The following is a 16,246-nucleotide window of genomic DNA, read 5'->3' as shown; positions in this document are numbered from 1 at the left end:
CGGTTCCTCTGCCTTTCCTTTGTCACCCTTCTTAGCTGCTGCTTTATCACCTTTCTTGGGTGGCATCTTATTTCTTAATAAATGTCATTTTAATCTGGGTCACTATTTCAAAAAAATTAAGATCAGTGACAGTCGAGTCAAACATTAGCAAAATGTCTCATATAGATATAAAAATGAACAATTTGTCCATCATCACATGAGAAGCATATATCTGTTTTCTTGATTACAGTCCACATAAAAAATATCTTCTTCAAGAAAAAAGTCAGTTAGGACTATACCTTACATGGTTACATTCTTCATGTAAGAAAAGTCCATCAGATTCTCTTCATTGGATCTTGAGTTGATTTTGGCAAAAAAAATCCCATTGACAAAAGAGTCTTGTTAATGTACATCAGGTATCCATGCATGTCAACATCCCCTTTGTCATGTGCTGCAGCCCTTTGTCTTGTCTCAGTGAAAACGCTCCAGTTACACACTTGCTCTTGACGCTTCTCAGACACTGTCCTTGCAATAGTCTGGAAGCATGTGTCTGGAAGTTTGTGAGAGCTCCCTGTTATAGTTGCAAAGGGCACCTTAAATGTATCAACTACACTGACTTAGAGTAACATTATCTCTTTGGTTCATTCCTGTATAAATTATGCAGGTAGACTGAGCTGTTACTAAACTGTCCGAGAAACATTTCCAAAGAGCGGAAAAAAATATCTGTTGGAAACTAAAGAGCAATTCGAAGTTCGGCTAAGTAGGTAAGTTACAAAAATCTCTTGTACAGATTTACATGTGCATTAAATGCCTTTACATGTCATGTCAGGGATTTTTCAGTTTATCATGTGTGATTCGCACTGCAAAACTGATTTGTTTAATTATTCCAAAAGATACTGACCACAATCTTTACAATATCTGAAAATGTTAATTGTGCTGTCTTTATCCTTTAGAGTACTTTCAATAGACATCAAAACAACTATATGTATTAGAGAAATTCTGGCATATATATTGGTCAATAAATGTTGCACAGTTTACAAAAGGTAATCTATAAATTTGCCATGTGCACGTAAATATACAATGTTCTTGATAATATTGTATGATTCTAGTCACTCTTTGTCCAATAAATAAAATAAATATTATTGTGCTATTTCATTTTATACACATTTGTTCTTACATTATTTTGGAGAACAAAATGTATTTCAGAAATGTAAGTGTTTGTTGCTGTTGTAGTCTAATTTCCAGGAACATTTATATTTTAATATGTTCAGTTTTGGGATTCATGTTAATTTACTGATAAATGGTTAATATTCCACCAGTTCATGACACCAGGAGGTTATCAATTCTTAATGGGTGGTTTGTATTCTGTTTACTAAGAAATGATGAAATATTAATTGGAAAACTTCTAAATATATCCACTGTCATTCTCTATACATATTATATACAGGAATCCCTATTTTTTTTTATATACACTTTATTTGTAATGCAAATGAGTTTTGTTATATATAACAGGAAAATACTTGAGAATACTTATAGAAATATTTTAATATACATTTTTATAGTACTTTGAACAACTACTAAACATATCTCATAGAGTATAAAATAATATATTTATTATGATGACCAGAATATGTTTTATACTTTAGATTCTTCAAAGTAGCCACCTCTTGCTTTGATAATAGCTTTGCACTTTCTGCTTTCTCTCAATCAGCTTCATGGGGGCGTCACTTGGAATGGTTTTCAGTGAACAGCTGTGGCCTCGTTAAGAGTTCATTTGTAGAACTGCTCGCCTTCTTAATGTGTTTGTGACCATAACTTGGGTAGGGCTGGTACACAGTTCTATACAGTGAATAGCCCTATTCCAACAATGACTAATGAGAAGATGTGTTTTGAACTTTTTTAAACTTTTGACTGGTACTCCAACATCATATAATATAAGTTTTATGGCCTAATATTAACTCCATAATCCTGGAATATAAGAATCAAGAATCTCATTATTTAAATTTAGTGCTTCAGTGACACAAACAACTCTAAACTTTTTCAGAAACTTTTTCAATAAAGCTTTTCACACTGCTTGAAAATTCTAAAAAGTCATGAGAAGCACTCCTGATCAGACCGTATTGTACACCCCAAACCCTAAATGAACTTAGTCTAAATCCAGACCTTGCTATTCACACAGGCCAACTGCAGTGTTGGATTTCAGTCAAGTGGCACAGGGAAGCTCCGTATTAAATTTCAAAGTGGCCGCGTAACAGCTAGGACATGTGCCTTTAAAAAACAAACATTTGTACTAGTAAGAGGTTAAATACTATCCATAGAGACAAATGAATTTGCAGGTGAGTTGCTAAACTTGCTGCTTACTAATAAATTATCTATATCACACTTAAATATGATGGTTGTCATAAAGAAAGTGGTTCTATATGGAACATGATTTGCATGATTAAAGTGGTTTTGTATGGTAAATGGTTTCTTCAGACTGAGGGAGAATGTCCTATAGATGGTTCTATACAGCATCTTTTAGAAAAATGCCAGAATATGGCACCAAACAGTTATTTTATTGTACCAAGCTTTATGACACTGTAATGATAGAAAAACCCTTTGTGGTGCCATATAGAACACCTCTCTAAAAGGTCCTATTTAGAACCATCTATTTTCCATCAATATGAAGAACCCTTTCACGATGCAAAGAACACTTCAATCATGAAAAAGGTTATTCAAGAGCTCTTCAGGTTTCTATACATAGAACTAATTTGTTTAATAAAGAACCCTTGTACAACCATATGTTTTAAAAATGTACTTTATTATTTTGTATTTGCAATGTTTCCTTTACAATATAATAAGTATGTATACTGTAAATTGTTCATATTTCAAAACAAGCATGTTATGCCTCTATTGCTGTGATTTGTGCTCATGTAATATATTAAAATCATTCGTCATTCATACACATGCATTAAAATAACTGAAACTTTAAATATTAATTAGTTATTTATTCATTCATTCATTCATTATCTGTAACCGCTTATCCAATTCAGGGTCGCAGTGGGTCCAGAGCCTACCTGGAATCACTGGGCGCAAGGCGGGAATACACCCTGAAGAGGGCGCCAGTCCTTCACAGGGCAACACAGACACACACACACACACACACATTCACACCTACGGACACTTTTGAGTCGCCAATCCACCTGCAACGTGTGTTTTGGGACTGTGGGAGGAAACCGGAGCACCTGGAGGAAACCCACGCGGACACGGGGAGAACACACCAACTCCTCACAGACAGTCACCCGGAGCAGGAATCGAACCCACAACTTCCAGGCCCCTGGAGCTGTGTGACTGCGACACTACCTGCTGCGCCACTGTGCCGCCCAATTAGTTATTTACTGCTATTGAAATATTTATTCCTGTTATTAATTAATGTATTCATACCATTTCCCACTTAATCAGCAAAGACATGTTTGGTGTCTCAACTTTGCATTTGTATTGGAGCCATAGAGCCATGATAGGTAAAAAGCTACACTCTACACCACTCACAATGGTTTGAATGACATATACCCTATTCTGTTAGATAAATTAGGCGACTAGTGGATGATAATATACCTGTTATATCAGGCTACATGTTCCTACCCACAGATGGTAAAAGTATTGAAATTACAGAATACACAACACTACATCTTATGTAAAGTTGCCAAATGTATTGCTCTAAAGACTAAATTGCCTTTTCAAACCACAGAGGTCTGCCACAAATTTGACAAACCAAACCTAATTTGTGATGTGTTACATAAACAAATAGTGCTCTATATCTGAGACAAAATACAAAGCAATACTGCTGTTCCATTGCAAATAACTTTAGGACAATTTGCACTGAATAAACATATGCTAAGGTCATTTCTACAGCTTGTTTTATAGTATTTAAAAAGTAATCCTCTTGTTTAAATAAATCTGTTGATGTTAGTTTCCTACTTATAGTTAATTGGTAACCTTTCTCTTATTATCTAATATTAACTTACAAAGGAATCCTTTTATTTTTAAGGGAATATGAAATGTGCTTTTCCTTTGTGGCTGGAAAATTACAGATTGTCACACACAAATACTAACCAACCATTCAAACGCATTTATCATGAGTTACTCAAAGTCGATTCCTTATTATGTATCTCTTTACAAATATGTTTATGCTTCTGATTTATCAGTTACAACTTCTGTAACAACAAATTAAAACTTGTAAATATTGGAACACCTAGATAAAAATCTAGTCCAGCTCTTGCTAAGGTCTTACCTCTAGAAAATCCTCAGCATGTAAATCCATCTAAAGTAAAATTTCCCTCTGAAAACTCCATGGAGCACAGCTAGAAAAGCTGCTTATAAATAAGGCCTACATGATTCTGTGTAAATCGTAGAGGAATATTCACACAAGGAACTCCCATTGCCCACCCTCTATACGTTGTCAAATAAAGTACATTAGTCCATTACTCCTTTGTTAATGAATGAGACAATTCATTACGTGTGGCCTGAACTTTCATTAATTTTGGCAGCTTACAAAGCACACAAAAGCCAGAGTAAACTGACTTTCATTTGGACAATTCAGCTACAAGCCATTAACTTATGTTTCTCAGCAGTTGCAGGCAGTACATCTATTGTTTGAGAAAAGGCAAACAGATTCAGATGGAGTTACTAAACAAACAAATATTGCCTAGCCCTCTTCGAACCTGTGGACAACATACTATCAGTGTTTAGCCAAATATAAACAGACATCACATCATCAGTGTTTGTATATGCTTGGTTTTGAGAACATATGACAATTTATAATCTGTTGCCTTTTCATCCTGACAGCTGGGACTGAACAGCAAGGTAAAACATCATCATTAACAGCTACACATAATGCCTCAGTTAAGGTTAACCTGACCTCTAAACTCAAAAGAGGACCAGGCTACCATTGGTTTAAAAGATAAAAACACACAAGAGGCCGTATTTATGTCACAACATTGACATTTCAAATTACCAAATATTTATGAGGCAAGTATGAAAAGTATGTGTAAATATGAAAATATGTTTCTGTACCATTTTAAAATAAGACTACACTTATAAAGGTTTATAAACAATCCTGTTTATTACAGTATTATTAATTAGGCTGTAAACACCTTAAAATCATTACTAATCATTTGTATCACTGAGATAGAAAGGCCAACAGTGAGCTAACATCAGGTGCTAAGGGTAACAGTGTGTTTGTTGGACAACAAATGCCAAGAGGTTAATGCATTGATGAGTATTAGTAATAATGTGATTAGGTCTGTGCATGAAGGGGTAGGTATTCAGCATAGGCAGGCTATAAATATTGTTAGATGTGATCGAGCACGAGATTGGAAATTGCTGGTGGATGTAGGTAAAAAAAACTGCAGGTCCCAGAGTGCATTGCGTTAACTAAACTTGGGCCTGATTAGTTTACTTCACAGAGTTAACAATTGCATTTGAGGATGCAGTACATGAAGCATTCGAAAGGAAGAAGCTGAAGTGTGTGGACAGCGGATGAGGTGAGGGAACACGGGTGGCAGGCACAGGTAAGATTGGTGGAGATAGTTGTCAGGGGATTTGTAACCAAGTCTGCTACATCCCTGCTTTTACAGTTCAGCATTAAGGGCCAGAAATTAAGAGCAGCTGTGAAGGAGTTATCAGAAACAGTTAAAAGGTCTAGTCAGTTGTTGTGGATAGAAAAGCCAAGGTTAGTTGGAAATACACTGTAGAGGTGTTATTGTGGTTGTTGTTGTTGTTGTAGCATGTAAAGATATCATGGCACTGAGCTTGCATTAATGATCCCAGTCAGGGCTTGGCACAGCCTTAGTCACCAGGGAGGCCATTGTGGATTTATGATTGTTGGCAGTTAAGGGGATGGTAAGGCTGCAAAGCTAGCTTAGTGGTGGGTGGGTCTGGGATACCAGACTTCACTGTTGAGCCTTCCAGAGGTGTCATGGGCTTAATTCAGCGAAACCCAGATGAGGGGAGGTGCCTACATGAAAAACTGCTACCCCTGTGAAAATCTAGTAATGCAGTGGGTGGTTTGGATACTCATGTGATGGGCTCAATGAGTAACCTTAGATGTTAAAGGTAGTTGGTTGCTGATCATATCATAAACAGCCACTGGAAGCTTAGTAGTAATGTGTAGGATTTGAACAGAAAGAAGAGCAATACAAGTGTAATAACAGAAACTTTGTGGCTACAGGAAAAGAGTGGTGTGGACCTATGTGAAGCTCTAATGGATTGGCTTAGGATATATTACATCTTATCCTGTGTATGATTATAATTAATTTCTATGACCTGAGGACGTTAATTTTCTCAGTTCATATTTTAAGATACACACCACAATATAATAAATAAAAATACATTCTTTTCTGTGATTAAATTGTTAAACATATTAAGTTTCTCTATTCTCTTCACAGGCATTTCTTAGAGAGCTTCAGACCAGCTTCTTCCATGCAGGGGATGATTACTAAACCAATCAAGCTTTAAAGGTAAGCTTTGTTCTCAAGGTTCATTCTTCAAGTGACTTCAATGTTTGACAAAATGATTTTTTTTTTTCAAAGACTGGAGAACACTTCCTGCCAGACTGCACTAAGGGGACTACAAAGCACAGAGATGGAAATATCAAACTCCACGGCTGATTTTTGTGTGTAGGTGAGATTTAATTGAGGAAAACCTGAACTCATGTGATTTCAAAATCTTTTTGAAGGCCAACATACAAACGTCTGCAAAGAACTTGCTCAAAAGAGTCCAAAAGTCTTGTAAAGGGCTGTAAAAAATAAATTATTTTACATTTGGTACTAAAGTCCAAACACATGTTGGTGTCAGTGTCCACTGCGATTTGTCATCAAAATATTTCATTGAATTTGTGCACCACCTAAACCTCTGTTTTGCAGCAGATGGCAGCAAAGTTCTCTGCAGAGCAGAACTGTCCAGCTTATGGTCTATGACTGTGCAGTTTATATGAGCTCAAAAATACAGTAGTTTTATTATGTTCTGTAACATCAGAAAACTGAAAACTGTTGGCTGGTGGATATTTTCAGTCCAGAAGTAACATTGCTGGGTTTAAAATTTCCAGCAGCACTCTTGTGTCTGATCCACTTGTACCATCACAACACACACTAAACGCACAGCCATATCAGTCAATGAAGTGTTGAGAATAATCCACTACTCAAATCTCTGAGGTGGTCATCAGGGGTCCTGACCGTCCAAGAACAGGGTGAGAGGGAGAAAACAGGTATACAGAGCAGCAAACGGACTGCAGTTTGTAGTGTTCTTTTGTGGTCAGTAAATATGGACAGTGAGTGTAGAAACAACGAGGTGGTCATGTGTTTTCGACCAAGATGTTATCAGAAATTGTCTCAGGCATCAGACCATAGCATAACTGTTTCATAACTCTGAGTTCCCCAATTTTGATTCAGCACATTTGTTTAGAACACAGAATTGAAAATTATGTTCAGTCATTGCTGGACAACTCAGAGACATTGAAATAGAAAGCTATATAAAAGGAGTATTCACTGAAGCTGAAAATAAACCTTATATGTGTTTAGATATGGACATTTTTTCCAATTTAATGGATGTAATTAAAAGTAATCCAGTTCAAATTGTATTTTTTAAATATACGGCAGATCTTGGCTCAGTCAAAAACTCCAGAGGCGATAGATACCTCACACCCTCCCTATGGCTCCAGCCTTCATCTTTTCAGTCATGTTACGATACAACAGCTCCTTACCTTCACTGACTTCTCTCAGTAGGAATACATCCTAGGGTAATACCAAAACAGAGCTTCTCCATTTTGTTCATCGTTCAGAGACACTAAACTATTTTACAGGCGGCCTTGAGGCCTACGGAGGGAAGACATGCGGACTTTTGATCATCTTCATGCCACACGTCCTAGCTGTAGTAGCTACAGCCCGAGTGCTTCCACATACATTTTTAATGATCTCTATTATACTAGTTTTCGCTCCTGAATAGAACCAGTAGCTCTGGGTTTCAGATGAATGCGGAAAGGTAACAGTTGGCTGGCATCTTGGGAGTGTAAAGGAGCTGCTACTTTGTAACTGCCACCCCTTCATAAGGATTAAAAAAAAAAAACATTCTTAAACTCTGAAGCAGATAGAATACTACTAAAAATGTTTTAAAGTAGTTTTAAAAAGTGCTGGTTAACCAACATATATGTTAACAGTATAAGAACATTTAGAATGTTCCAGAATTTACAATATTTATTTAATATACTCCTGTTTAACACGTGAAATCAAATATTCAATTTTTTATGTTTCTTGGTTTTGTAGTGTTGACTAAACTAGTTTTAGGCAGTAGTTTGTAGTTTTACACACAAACACAACCAATGACTGACGGGTAGCAACTTTAAATTGAAATATATTCCATGTGTTGTTGTTTTTTTCTCTCCTATGAAGGAAATATCTGCTTTTGTCTTTACCTTTTAGGACAGTCTCTGCCATGTGACAAACACTGATTCCAATATTTAAAAATGGGCTACTTTCTTGCTGGTTTTACAAGATATTGTGCAAGAGAAAATAATTTAGTTCATTTACAACAATTTTTTCAAAAAAAAAAAAAAAAAAATCATTAACCGACCTGTAGAATGTTTCCATCAAACACAGCATAGGCCAGTTCTCAGACAGTCTGCTTGTAAAGACAACTCAGTAAGTGACTAAAAATGTGCTGTCATTTTTTTTTTTATTCATCAGAGACAAGGGACAATGAGAATGATGACCTCTGATCTCCGAAAAATGACAATAAAACTGCTGGGTTTACAAAAAAAATCATCACATGTTTCTAAACCTTTGAACTTTATTGCTTTTGATTTTAATGTCTCTAAGGTGGATTAGTGATCTTTTAACTATAAGAAATAACCCAGATTTATGCCCAGTTCAATGAACAGTACTTCATTTCAAATGAAGCAGCAACCTTTTTTCCAGAAGAGTGAATTAAGCTCCACATTGGCTCCAATTCCCCAAAAACAAATCATACACATTTTTTTTTAGCTTTTTTGGAAAATCTTGGGCCAATATTCCTGTCAATAATATTTGGGTAAAGTAAATGTGCATGTCAGAAACTGAAGCAGTTTTGAATATGATTAAAAAAAATCTGGTGAACTTGTACAACATTTAAAAGGCAAAGTTTTATTTCTTCACAATTTGAATGACGTCCTCATGTTCCATAACGTGCGTTAGTCCAACTCGCTGAGGGCTGTATTTTGTGCTTGTCCCCTTTAGAGTGCAGCAAAAAAAAAACAGTTTATAAATACATTAGCACAAACGGAAGTCAGTAAAAACAAACTCTGTATTTCTGAAAATTTAAACACTTACCCACACAAGGGCATACTTGAATTGGCTGGCTAATGTTCTGTGAATTCTGTGACACTGGAAAGAATAGCAGAGTATATTCAAGGACCTGCTATTTAGTTTATATTGAAATGATGACTGCTTTGTGACATGGAAGGGAATGTGGGAATGTGGCTTTAAAAATGCCTCTCATATTAAAACTGCATTTTTGTTTGATAAAAGATTTGATGAAGAAGACAGCCCATTTTAAATTCACTGTTTTTCCACTTATAGAAATACAGAAAGATGCAAGAATAATGCCTGGTATGTGTCATTCAATGCTTCTGGGTCTGATACATTCATAACATGCATCAATGTGTACATACTAACACATACCACATGTTCCACTGTTGCTCCTCTTCTCATGATGATGGGATCACCAAAGTCTGGTCGCTCTATTTTGTTAGAAAGCACAAGAGTAATTAAATAATGCGTACTATGTTATTATGTATTACGTTGTGAGATAATTAACATTACAGTGTTTGCAATATGTATACCTTTATTACTGTCCTAACCACAGTGGCAACTTAATTACCAAGACAGTCACTAACGGATGCTCCGAAGAAATCAGCAACTTGATTCCTCATGTGAAAAATTTGAATGCCTGCTTTATATTTCTTTTTTTTCTGATTAGATAGTGTATGAGTAATGATTCTTTGTTAGTAAAACAGAGCACATTATTATTGGATATCATTGAATGACTGGACGGTTTAAAGATTACCTCCTCGCTTCTTGGTATACAGACAAATCAAAGCCAGGTATTCCCACAGCTGTTCCAGGAGGTAGTCTAGATTCAGTTTCATGCCACAGCTGATGACCACACTATTGGATTGACGGGCAAGACGGTCTACTTCCTCTATTGAAATCTGGTCCACTTTGTTGTACACCTGAAAATTCCACATTAATAAGCCTTCATTCTATTCAGACACTTTTAAGCAAGTTGCCTTACTTGAAGGTATATACTTCACATATAAGAAAAATAGTTGCAGTTAAAATGTAAATGGCAATGAATACTAATCTGATAGACGCAGATAGATACTTACATACAAGCAAGGCATGTACACCCTGTTGCCCACTATGACATCGATAAATTCATCTGATGTGCAATCGTCCCTAAATAAAACCTCAGCATTGAAGATTTCTGAAGAGTCATGTTAAGAAAATTTGCTTCTCAAATATATCTGAAGAATTCAGTGTAGTTGATTTGACCACTGCAACTCCCTTCTGGCTGGTCTTACTTTTTGTACCCTCAGGCCCTTGCCACTAATTCAGAACACATCATCACAAATTGCCTTCAATATTCCTTGGTTCTGGGGCGGCACGGTGGCGCAGCAGGTAGTGTCGCAGTCACACAGCTCCAAGGGCCTGTCTGTGAGGAGTTGGTGTGTTCTCCCCGTGTCTGCGTGGGTTTCCTCCGGGTGCTCCGGTTTCCTCCCACAGTATTGGGAACTCAAAAGTGTCCATAGGTGTGAATGTGTGTGTGTTGCCCTGCGAAGGACTGGCGCCCCCTCCAGGGTGTATTCCTGCCTTGCGCCCAATGATTCCAGGTAGGCTCTGGACCCACCGCAACCCTGAACTGGATAAGCGGTTACAGATAATGGATGGATGGATGAATTCCTTGGTTCTGCCATTTATTTCCATTGCTTTTGACTGGTTTCAAAACCCTGATGCAGGCCTCCACTAGGAACCTCCCACTCACATCTGACTGAGTCCCTTCAGACATCCAGAGTCTCACTATGTGAGCATTGTTTATGTAGTTACTGAAATTTGTATTTTTGTATTGGAAGAATCTTTTGGACTCTAAACTTTAAGTCGCTCTGGATAAGTGTCTGCTAAAATCCTTAAAAGGTAAAGGATACTGTATTCATGAAGAATGAGTTGAACAAGCTTCTCAGAACAATGTGTGAGGGGGACTGTTGAATTGAAAGAGAGACCCCCACCTTTCTTTGGCTGAAATTAGATGAAAATACATTAGATGATTTAGCACATAATTGGTAGATCGAAAATATTAATAAAATCATATTTTATATGCAGTAAAAGAGCATACATTTGAGCAGGAAATGTAAGAAATATAAACCTTGAAATAAATGTTTGGTTTGCACCGGTTGAGTCTGATCCCAACAGATTCAAGCTCTTTTTCGAGAAGTTCCCTAAAACAACAAATAAAGTGCATTCAAAATATACCAAATATACAATAAAGAAACTGCTTTTCATATACTGTACTTACCTTTGTACATCTCCTTTGGTTGCATCCAACATCATGATGACCACATCTGCAGTTCTGGCCACAGCAATTACCTGTCTGCCTCTACCCTTACCTGTGCATAAGAATACCATATTAGACATCTGAGTTTACAAACCTGTTTCAGGAAAAGTTGGGAATATTCTGTAAAAGGCAATAAAAACAAGAAATTGTGATTTGTGTATTCTCATAAAAACAACTTAGGCTGGTTGGCTGGATATTTTTGGTTGGTGGCCTATTCTCAGTCCAGCAGTGACACTGAGGGGGTTAAAAACTCAAGCAGCTCTATTGTGTCTGATCCAGACATATCATTGCAACAAACACAAACTCACCACCACCACATCAGTGTCACTGCAGCACTAAGAATGATCCACCACCCAAATCATACCTACTCTTTGGGGGTCCAGACCATTTAAGAACAGGGTGAAATAATAATAATAATAATAATAATTAATTTTTATTTGAAAGTGCCTTTCAAGAAACCCAAGGACACTGTACAATAGATAATTTAAAAAAAAATAAAAATAAATAAAAAAAGGGAGCAAAGTATGCAGAGCAAGAGATGGACTCCAGTCTGTAATTGTACAACTACACAATTCTTCTTTGGACAGTGGAGCTGAGAGAATGGAAGTGGTATCTTCACAACTGCAAGTCAGTCATGCCATGGGCACTGATGCGCACCCCGATATTGATAGATTATGGCTTTTGCATGTTCCATTGATAAAAGGCGATGATTTTTAGACTTTAGAAATTATTGATCGAAGGTCCCTTTCATCAATTCTGTTTACCTGCTGAAACCTTTTCTAGCAGTAAACATGTCCAAACTGAAGACACAGCATTTTTCTTTGGTACAGCTGCTCTAGTTTTTAGGTTCTCCTCCATGTTGCTTCCATGTGGCAGGTCGGATGGGGCAGAATCTTGTGAATATATGCACGGTAGTGTGGTTTTAAGGGGACAGTACATGAACACAGTGGGGAAAATATTCACAGTGTGTATTATAATAATAGTGATTTTCTCTGTTTTGAATTTAGGTGAATGGAATGTTCGGTTTAGAATGTTGTGTATTGTAAGTATGCCCTTGCAGGGAATCTAACTCTATTCCACTGTATAGGGAGAGCACTGTTAACACTATGTACACAAAAAATCCTATACCTTGGGCTGCTCCTTCAATGATTCCAGGTAAATCCAGCAGCTGAATGTTGGCACCTTTGTACTGGAAGAAAAAAACATAATAATAAAAATAAAAGTAAATTCCTCAAAAATCTCTACTTTTTGCAATCACTACAAATATTTGAAATGTCTAAAAATTGACAGCTACCTCAATAACACCCGGGATGCATGTCAACGTAGTGAACTCGTACGAAGCAGCTTCACTCTCTGTTGATGTCATTAAGCTTAGAAAGGTAGACTGCAAAAATATTAATTTGTTAATATAAAGAATGATATATTGTACCATGCCATCTATTTTATGGCACACACATGAAGCAAGTGATATCTTGAGTACCTTGCCAACTGATGGGAATCCTATTAACGCCACCCTGGCATCCCCTGATTTCATAACATCAAAACCTTCACCTTTGGCTCCTGCTGATTTTGAAGGCTCCAAAAGTTGAGCTCTGTACTTGGCTAGTTTGGCTTTCAGGAGACCTAGATGATATTCAGTGGCTGCAAAAAAATTTAAGAGATTAATATATTATGTGACACTGTTTACAACATATTTATACACATTTATATAATAATGTATATGATATATGTAGAGTGGAATGTGGAAAAACTGGTTAGAGGAAACTCTTCTTTTTTATTATAACATTTGAATGTAGTTTTGATCAAATTTGAATTAGAATCTCTTAAATTGCTGAGTAGAATTTTTAGGGTCAGAGTTAACATCAAACAAAGTATTTTGCATGCTTTAACTGAGAAAATGAGAACATGCAGCTCCCAACTCAGCCAAAGTACATCTCCATACTCCAACTTTAAAAGAGTAAAATGTGCGGATTAAGCCAGGCACGAGAAAAGAAAAGTGCTGTTCTTTTTCAGCAGCTGTGTGTGTGTGAGAGAGAGAGAATTAAGTATGAGATTTAATCCATTACCCATTCAAATTTCCAGATTAATCACATGCTTTAACGTGTTAACCTTGACAGCATTAATAATAAGCAAATGACAACGTAATCCTAAATTTGTAATATGTTTCACACATGCATGCAAATCTGTACTTAAAATTCTAATTCAATAATTCCATTTACCTTCACAACGTGGTAGACTTCTACTGATATTTCATTCACACAGAGAATTGGATGCTTTATGCATATCTTAATTTTTTAATGCGTTTCTCAAAGTGGATTATCATGTTTCATGTGATCATGTGACACTTTACTAAAATTAAAATTTTAAAGGGAAACTTTCCCTTTACATTATCACTCCTACTATACTTGTGAAAATGCTCATTTTATTATCATTTCAATAGACATCCAGACCTGTAAATCATCCTGTAAGTTCAGGGCAAACGACAAACTCAGTGAAAAAAGCTTTAACCTAAAACATGGTGGCAGAGTGGTTAATAGATTTTCTTACATTAGCAGAGGAAGTAGAGAGAAATAGACCCATTTGTGATGCTTAAAGTCTTTATACATGATTCCATGAGAAAGTGTTTAATCAACTTTAGGGCAATGTTTTCTGTTTTATCAGTCTGCTTGATAAAAATGAGGCTTAGATGTTAATGTTCTGTTCCACCTTAAACTGTAAAATATTTCAGAGATGTTGCTATCTCAATGCATACAATTTTCACTTTTACTTGGAAGCACACTGAAAGATCACTGGATTAGGAATATTTACCTTGTATCTACATTCATTAGCTCCACTGACCACATATTAGCACTTTCTTATGCCCATTTCACCCTGCTTTTAAATGCTAAATGGTGGATAATTCTCAGTGCTCCAGTGACTCTGACTTGGTGGCGGTGTGTTAGTGTATGTTGTGCAAGTATGAGAGGATCAGACACAGCAGGGCTGCTAGAAAGTTCCAAAAACATCCAGCCAACAGAATCCTGTGAACACTGATGAAGGGCTAGAAGATGAACAACACAAGCAGACTAGCAACAGAAGAGTTACTGTCCCTGACTTTATATTATCTACAAGGTGGATCAGTGAGGTTGGTGTGTCTAACAGTGTACAGTGCATAAACTTGAGCAGCACTGCTGTGTCTGATTCACTCATACCAGCCAGCACCCCACACAATAACACATCACCACCTCACTGTCACTAAAGCACTGAAAATCCACCACCCAAATAGTACCTTCTCAGTGGTGGTCCTGTGGGCATCCTGGCCATTATAGGGCAGGCTGAAATGTAGATAAGAAAAGTATGCAGAGAAACTGACTTCAGTCAGTAATTGTAGAACTACAAAGTGCTACAAAATGGACAATTAGTGTAGATACAAGTTAGGTGTCCCTAATCCAGTTATACATCAGTGTATATCAGAGCAAAACAGGAATGTCAGGTTTTATCCATTGAGGGTTGCATGAGTCCCATTTCATGTTCAATAAGATCCTTTGACATGACATGCCACAGACATTACAGCCAAGATATAAGCCAAAATATTTTATGAAAATTGTATATGATTAGTGGCAAGAACCAAATAAATACATATTCCCTGCCAATTTCTCTGAAATTTCTGCGACAAGTTGACTTGGGAGTTGTTCTTTACTGTACTGACAACAAGCTAGTGTTTTTTCCCTTTCCCTCTGGCTGAAGTAGCTTTTGGGGAGGAAAAATAATATTGGCTTTCAGTGATACTATGAGTTAATATATCTTCCACACCTGCATGTTTTAGTCTATGTAATCACACAGCACAAAATGTTTTACAAGAAGAAAATGTCACTACAATTTGAGTAAAGAGAATGATGAAGAAACCAAACGTATTTTAAATAGGACACAATCAACTGTAATTGATAAGAATTAAGGTTTTTAAAAAAATCTTAATTTGATTTTAAGGTTTGTTTTGACTGGAAGTGAAAAGAAAATGAAAGCTTGTATCCGACTTTTCACAGGATCGTTCCCGTATCTGATTCAGGTTTTTACCTTTGTTTTTCTGTGTCCGAGAGATTTCTCTCTCAATCTCGGCTATCTTCTCCAGAATCCCCATGGTCAAAGACTGAGACCCTCAGAAACAAATGACCTGTGGAAATGACAGCAGCATGAAATAAAAGGTAGCATTATATATAGGCTATATGAGAGAGAGAGAGAGAGAGAGCTATGTTAACATGAGAGCTAACAGCAAGTAGTTTTTAGCATACTTTTACAAAAAGACCACCAAACATTGCCAAGCACAATATCCATACAAGTCTGAAAACTGAGGGAATTGTGTTTACCTGCGATTTATTTCATGAAGCTGAAACTCACACAAAGAAAGCGCTATTTTAATGAAAGTTGAACAAAACCGACTCACCAACATGCCCCGATGATGACGAAAGCATTCGGTGTCGCACGCAGCGCTGTCCGGTGAAAACGTGGCTCCGGTGACGGTTGGTACCCTTCTGACACTCGACACATTCATAACGTTACCCATTTTCCCTCTGAATTATCAGTCCGCTAAATCAATTTAATTGGTATTAGGAGACATCTCCAATGAGATACAGTCAAGTTAGAAGATGTTTCTGTACATTTCTTTACTGAA

At 36.7% G+C, this 16,246-nt stretch overlaps 2 protein-coding genes across 3 annotated transcripts in view; both read right to left on the bottom strand.

The window, feature by feature from the left end:
• myo15aa (myosin XVAa) overlaps positions 1-7,781 on the bottom strand; it is a 51,837-nt gene extending 44,056 nt beyond the window's left edge. The window contains exon 1 of the mRNA XM_066674496.1: positions 7,718-7,781. The gene's annotated coding sequence lies outside the window, so the exon portion shown is untranslated. The remainder of the gene's footprint in view (positions 1-7,717) is intronic.
• Positions 7,782-8,652: 871 nt separating this feature from the next.
• On the bottom strand, positions 8,653-16,150 carry drg2 (developmentally regulated GTP binding protein 2). Of its 2 annotated transcripts, none has more exons than XM_066675357.1 (13): positions 16,019-16,150; positions 15,652-15,748; positions 13,079-13,239; positions 12,893-12,982; positions 12,727-12,787; positions 11,560-11,650; positions 11,410-11,482; positions 11,192-11,282; positions 10,376-10,473; positions 10,054-10,219; positions 9,669-9,727; positions 9,318-9,371; positions 8,653-9,218 (listed from the first exon to the last, which is right to left on the bottom strand). In XM_066675357.1, the coding sequence occupies exons 2-13, from the start codon at positions 15,713-15,715 to the stop codon at positions 9,132-9,134; spliced, it is 1,095 nt and encodes a 364-aa protein (XP_066531454.1). In that variant the 5' UTR covers positions 15,716-15,748; positions 16,019-16,150; the 3' UTR covers positions 8,653-9,131. The 2 variants fall into 2 exon arrangements, with proteins under 2 accessions (XP_066531454.1, XP_066531456.1); XM_066675359.1 differs by having other exon boundaries at positions 15,942-16,039.
• Positions 16,151-16,246: the final 96 nt, after the last annotated feature.

This window comes from Hoplias malabaricus, chromosome 6 (assembly GCF_029633855.1).
Source record: "Hoplias malabaricus isolate fHopMal1 chromosome 6, fHopMal1.hap1, whole genome shotgun sequence".
NCBI lineage: Eukaryota > Metazoa > Chordata > Actinopteri > Characiformes > Erythrinidae > Hoplias > Hoplias malabaricus.
Note: the sequence above shows the minus strand (reverse complement) of the source record. Positions and strands in the feature narration are given on the sequence as shown.

Excerpts from the sequence above, each read along its gene's own strand:
- drg2 (XM_066675357.1), bottom strand. The coding sequence starts at position 15,715 with ATGGGGATTCTGGAGAAGATAGCCGAGATTGAGAGAGAAATCTCTCGG. Across the intron at positions 12,788-12,892 it reads GCATCCCGGGTGTTATTGAG|TACAAAGGTGCCAACATTCA; the intron begins GTAGCTGTCAAT and ends TTTTTCTTCCAG. Across the intron at positions 9,219-9,317 it reads TCAAGTATGCCCTTGTGTGG|GGGACAAGCACAAAATACAG; the intron begins GTAAGTGTTTAA and ends TGCACTCTAAAG.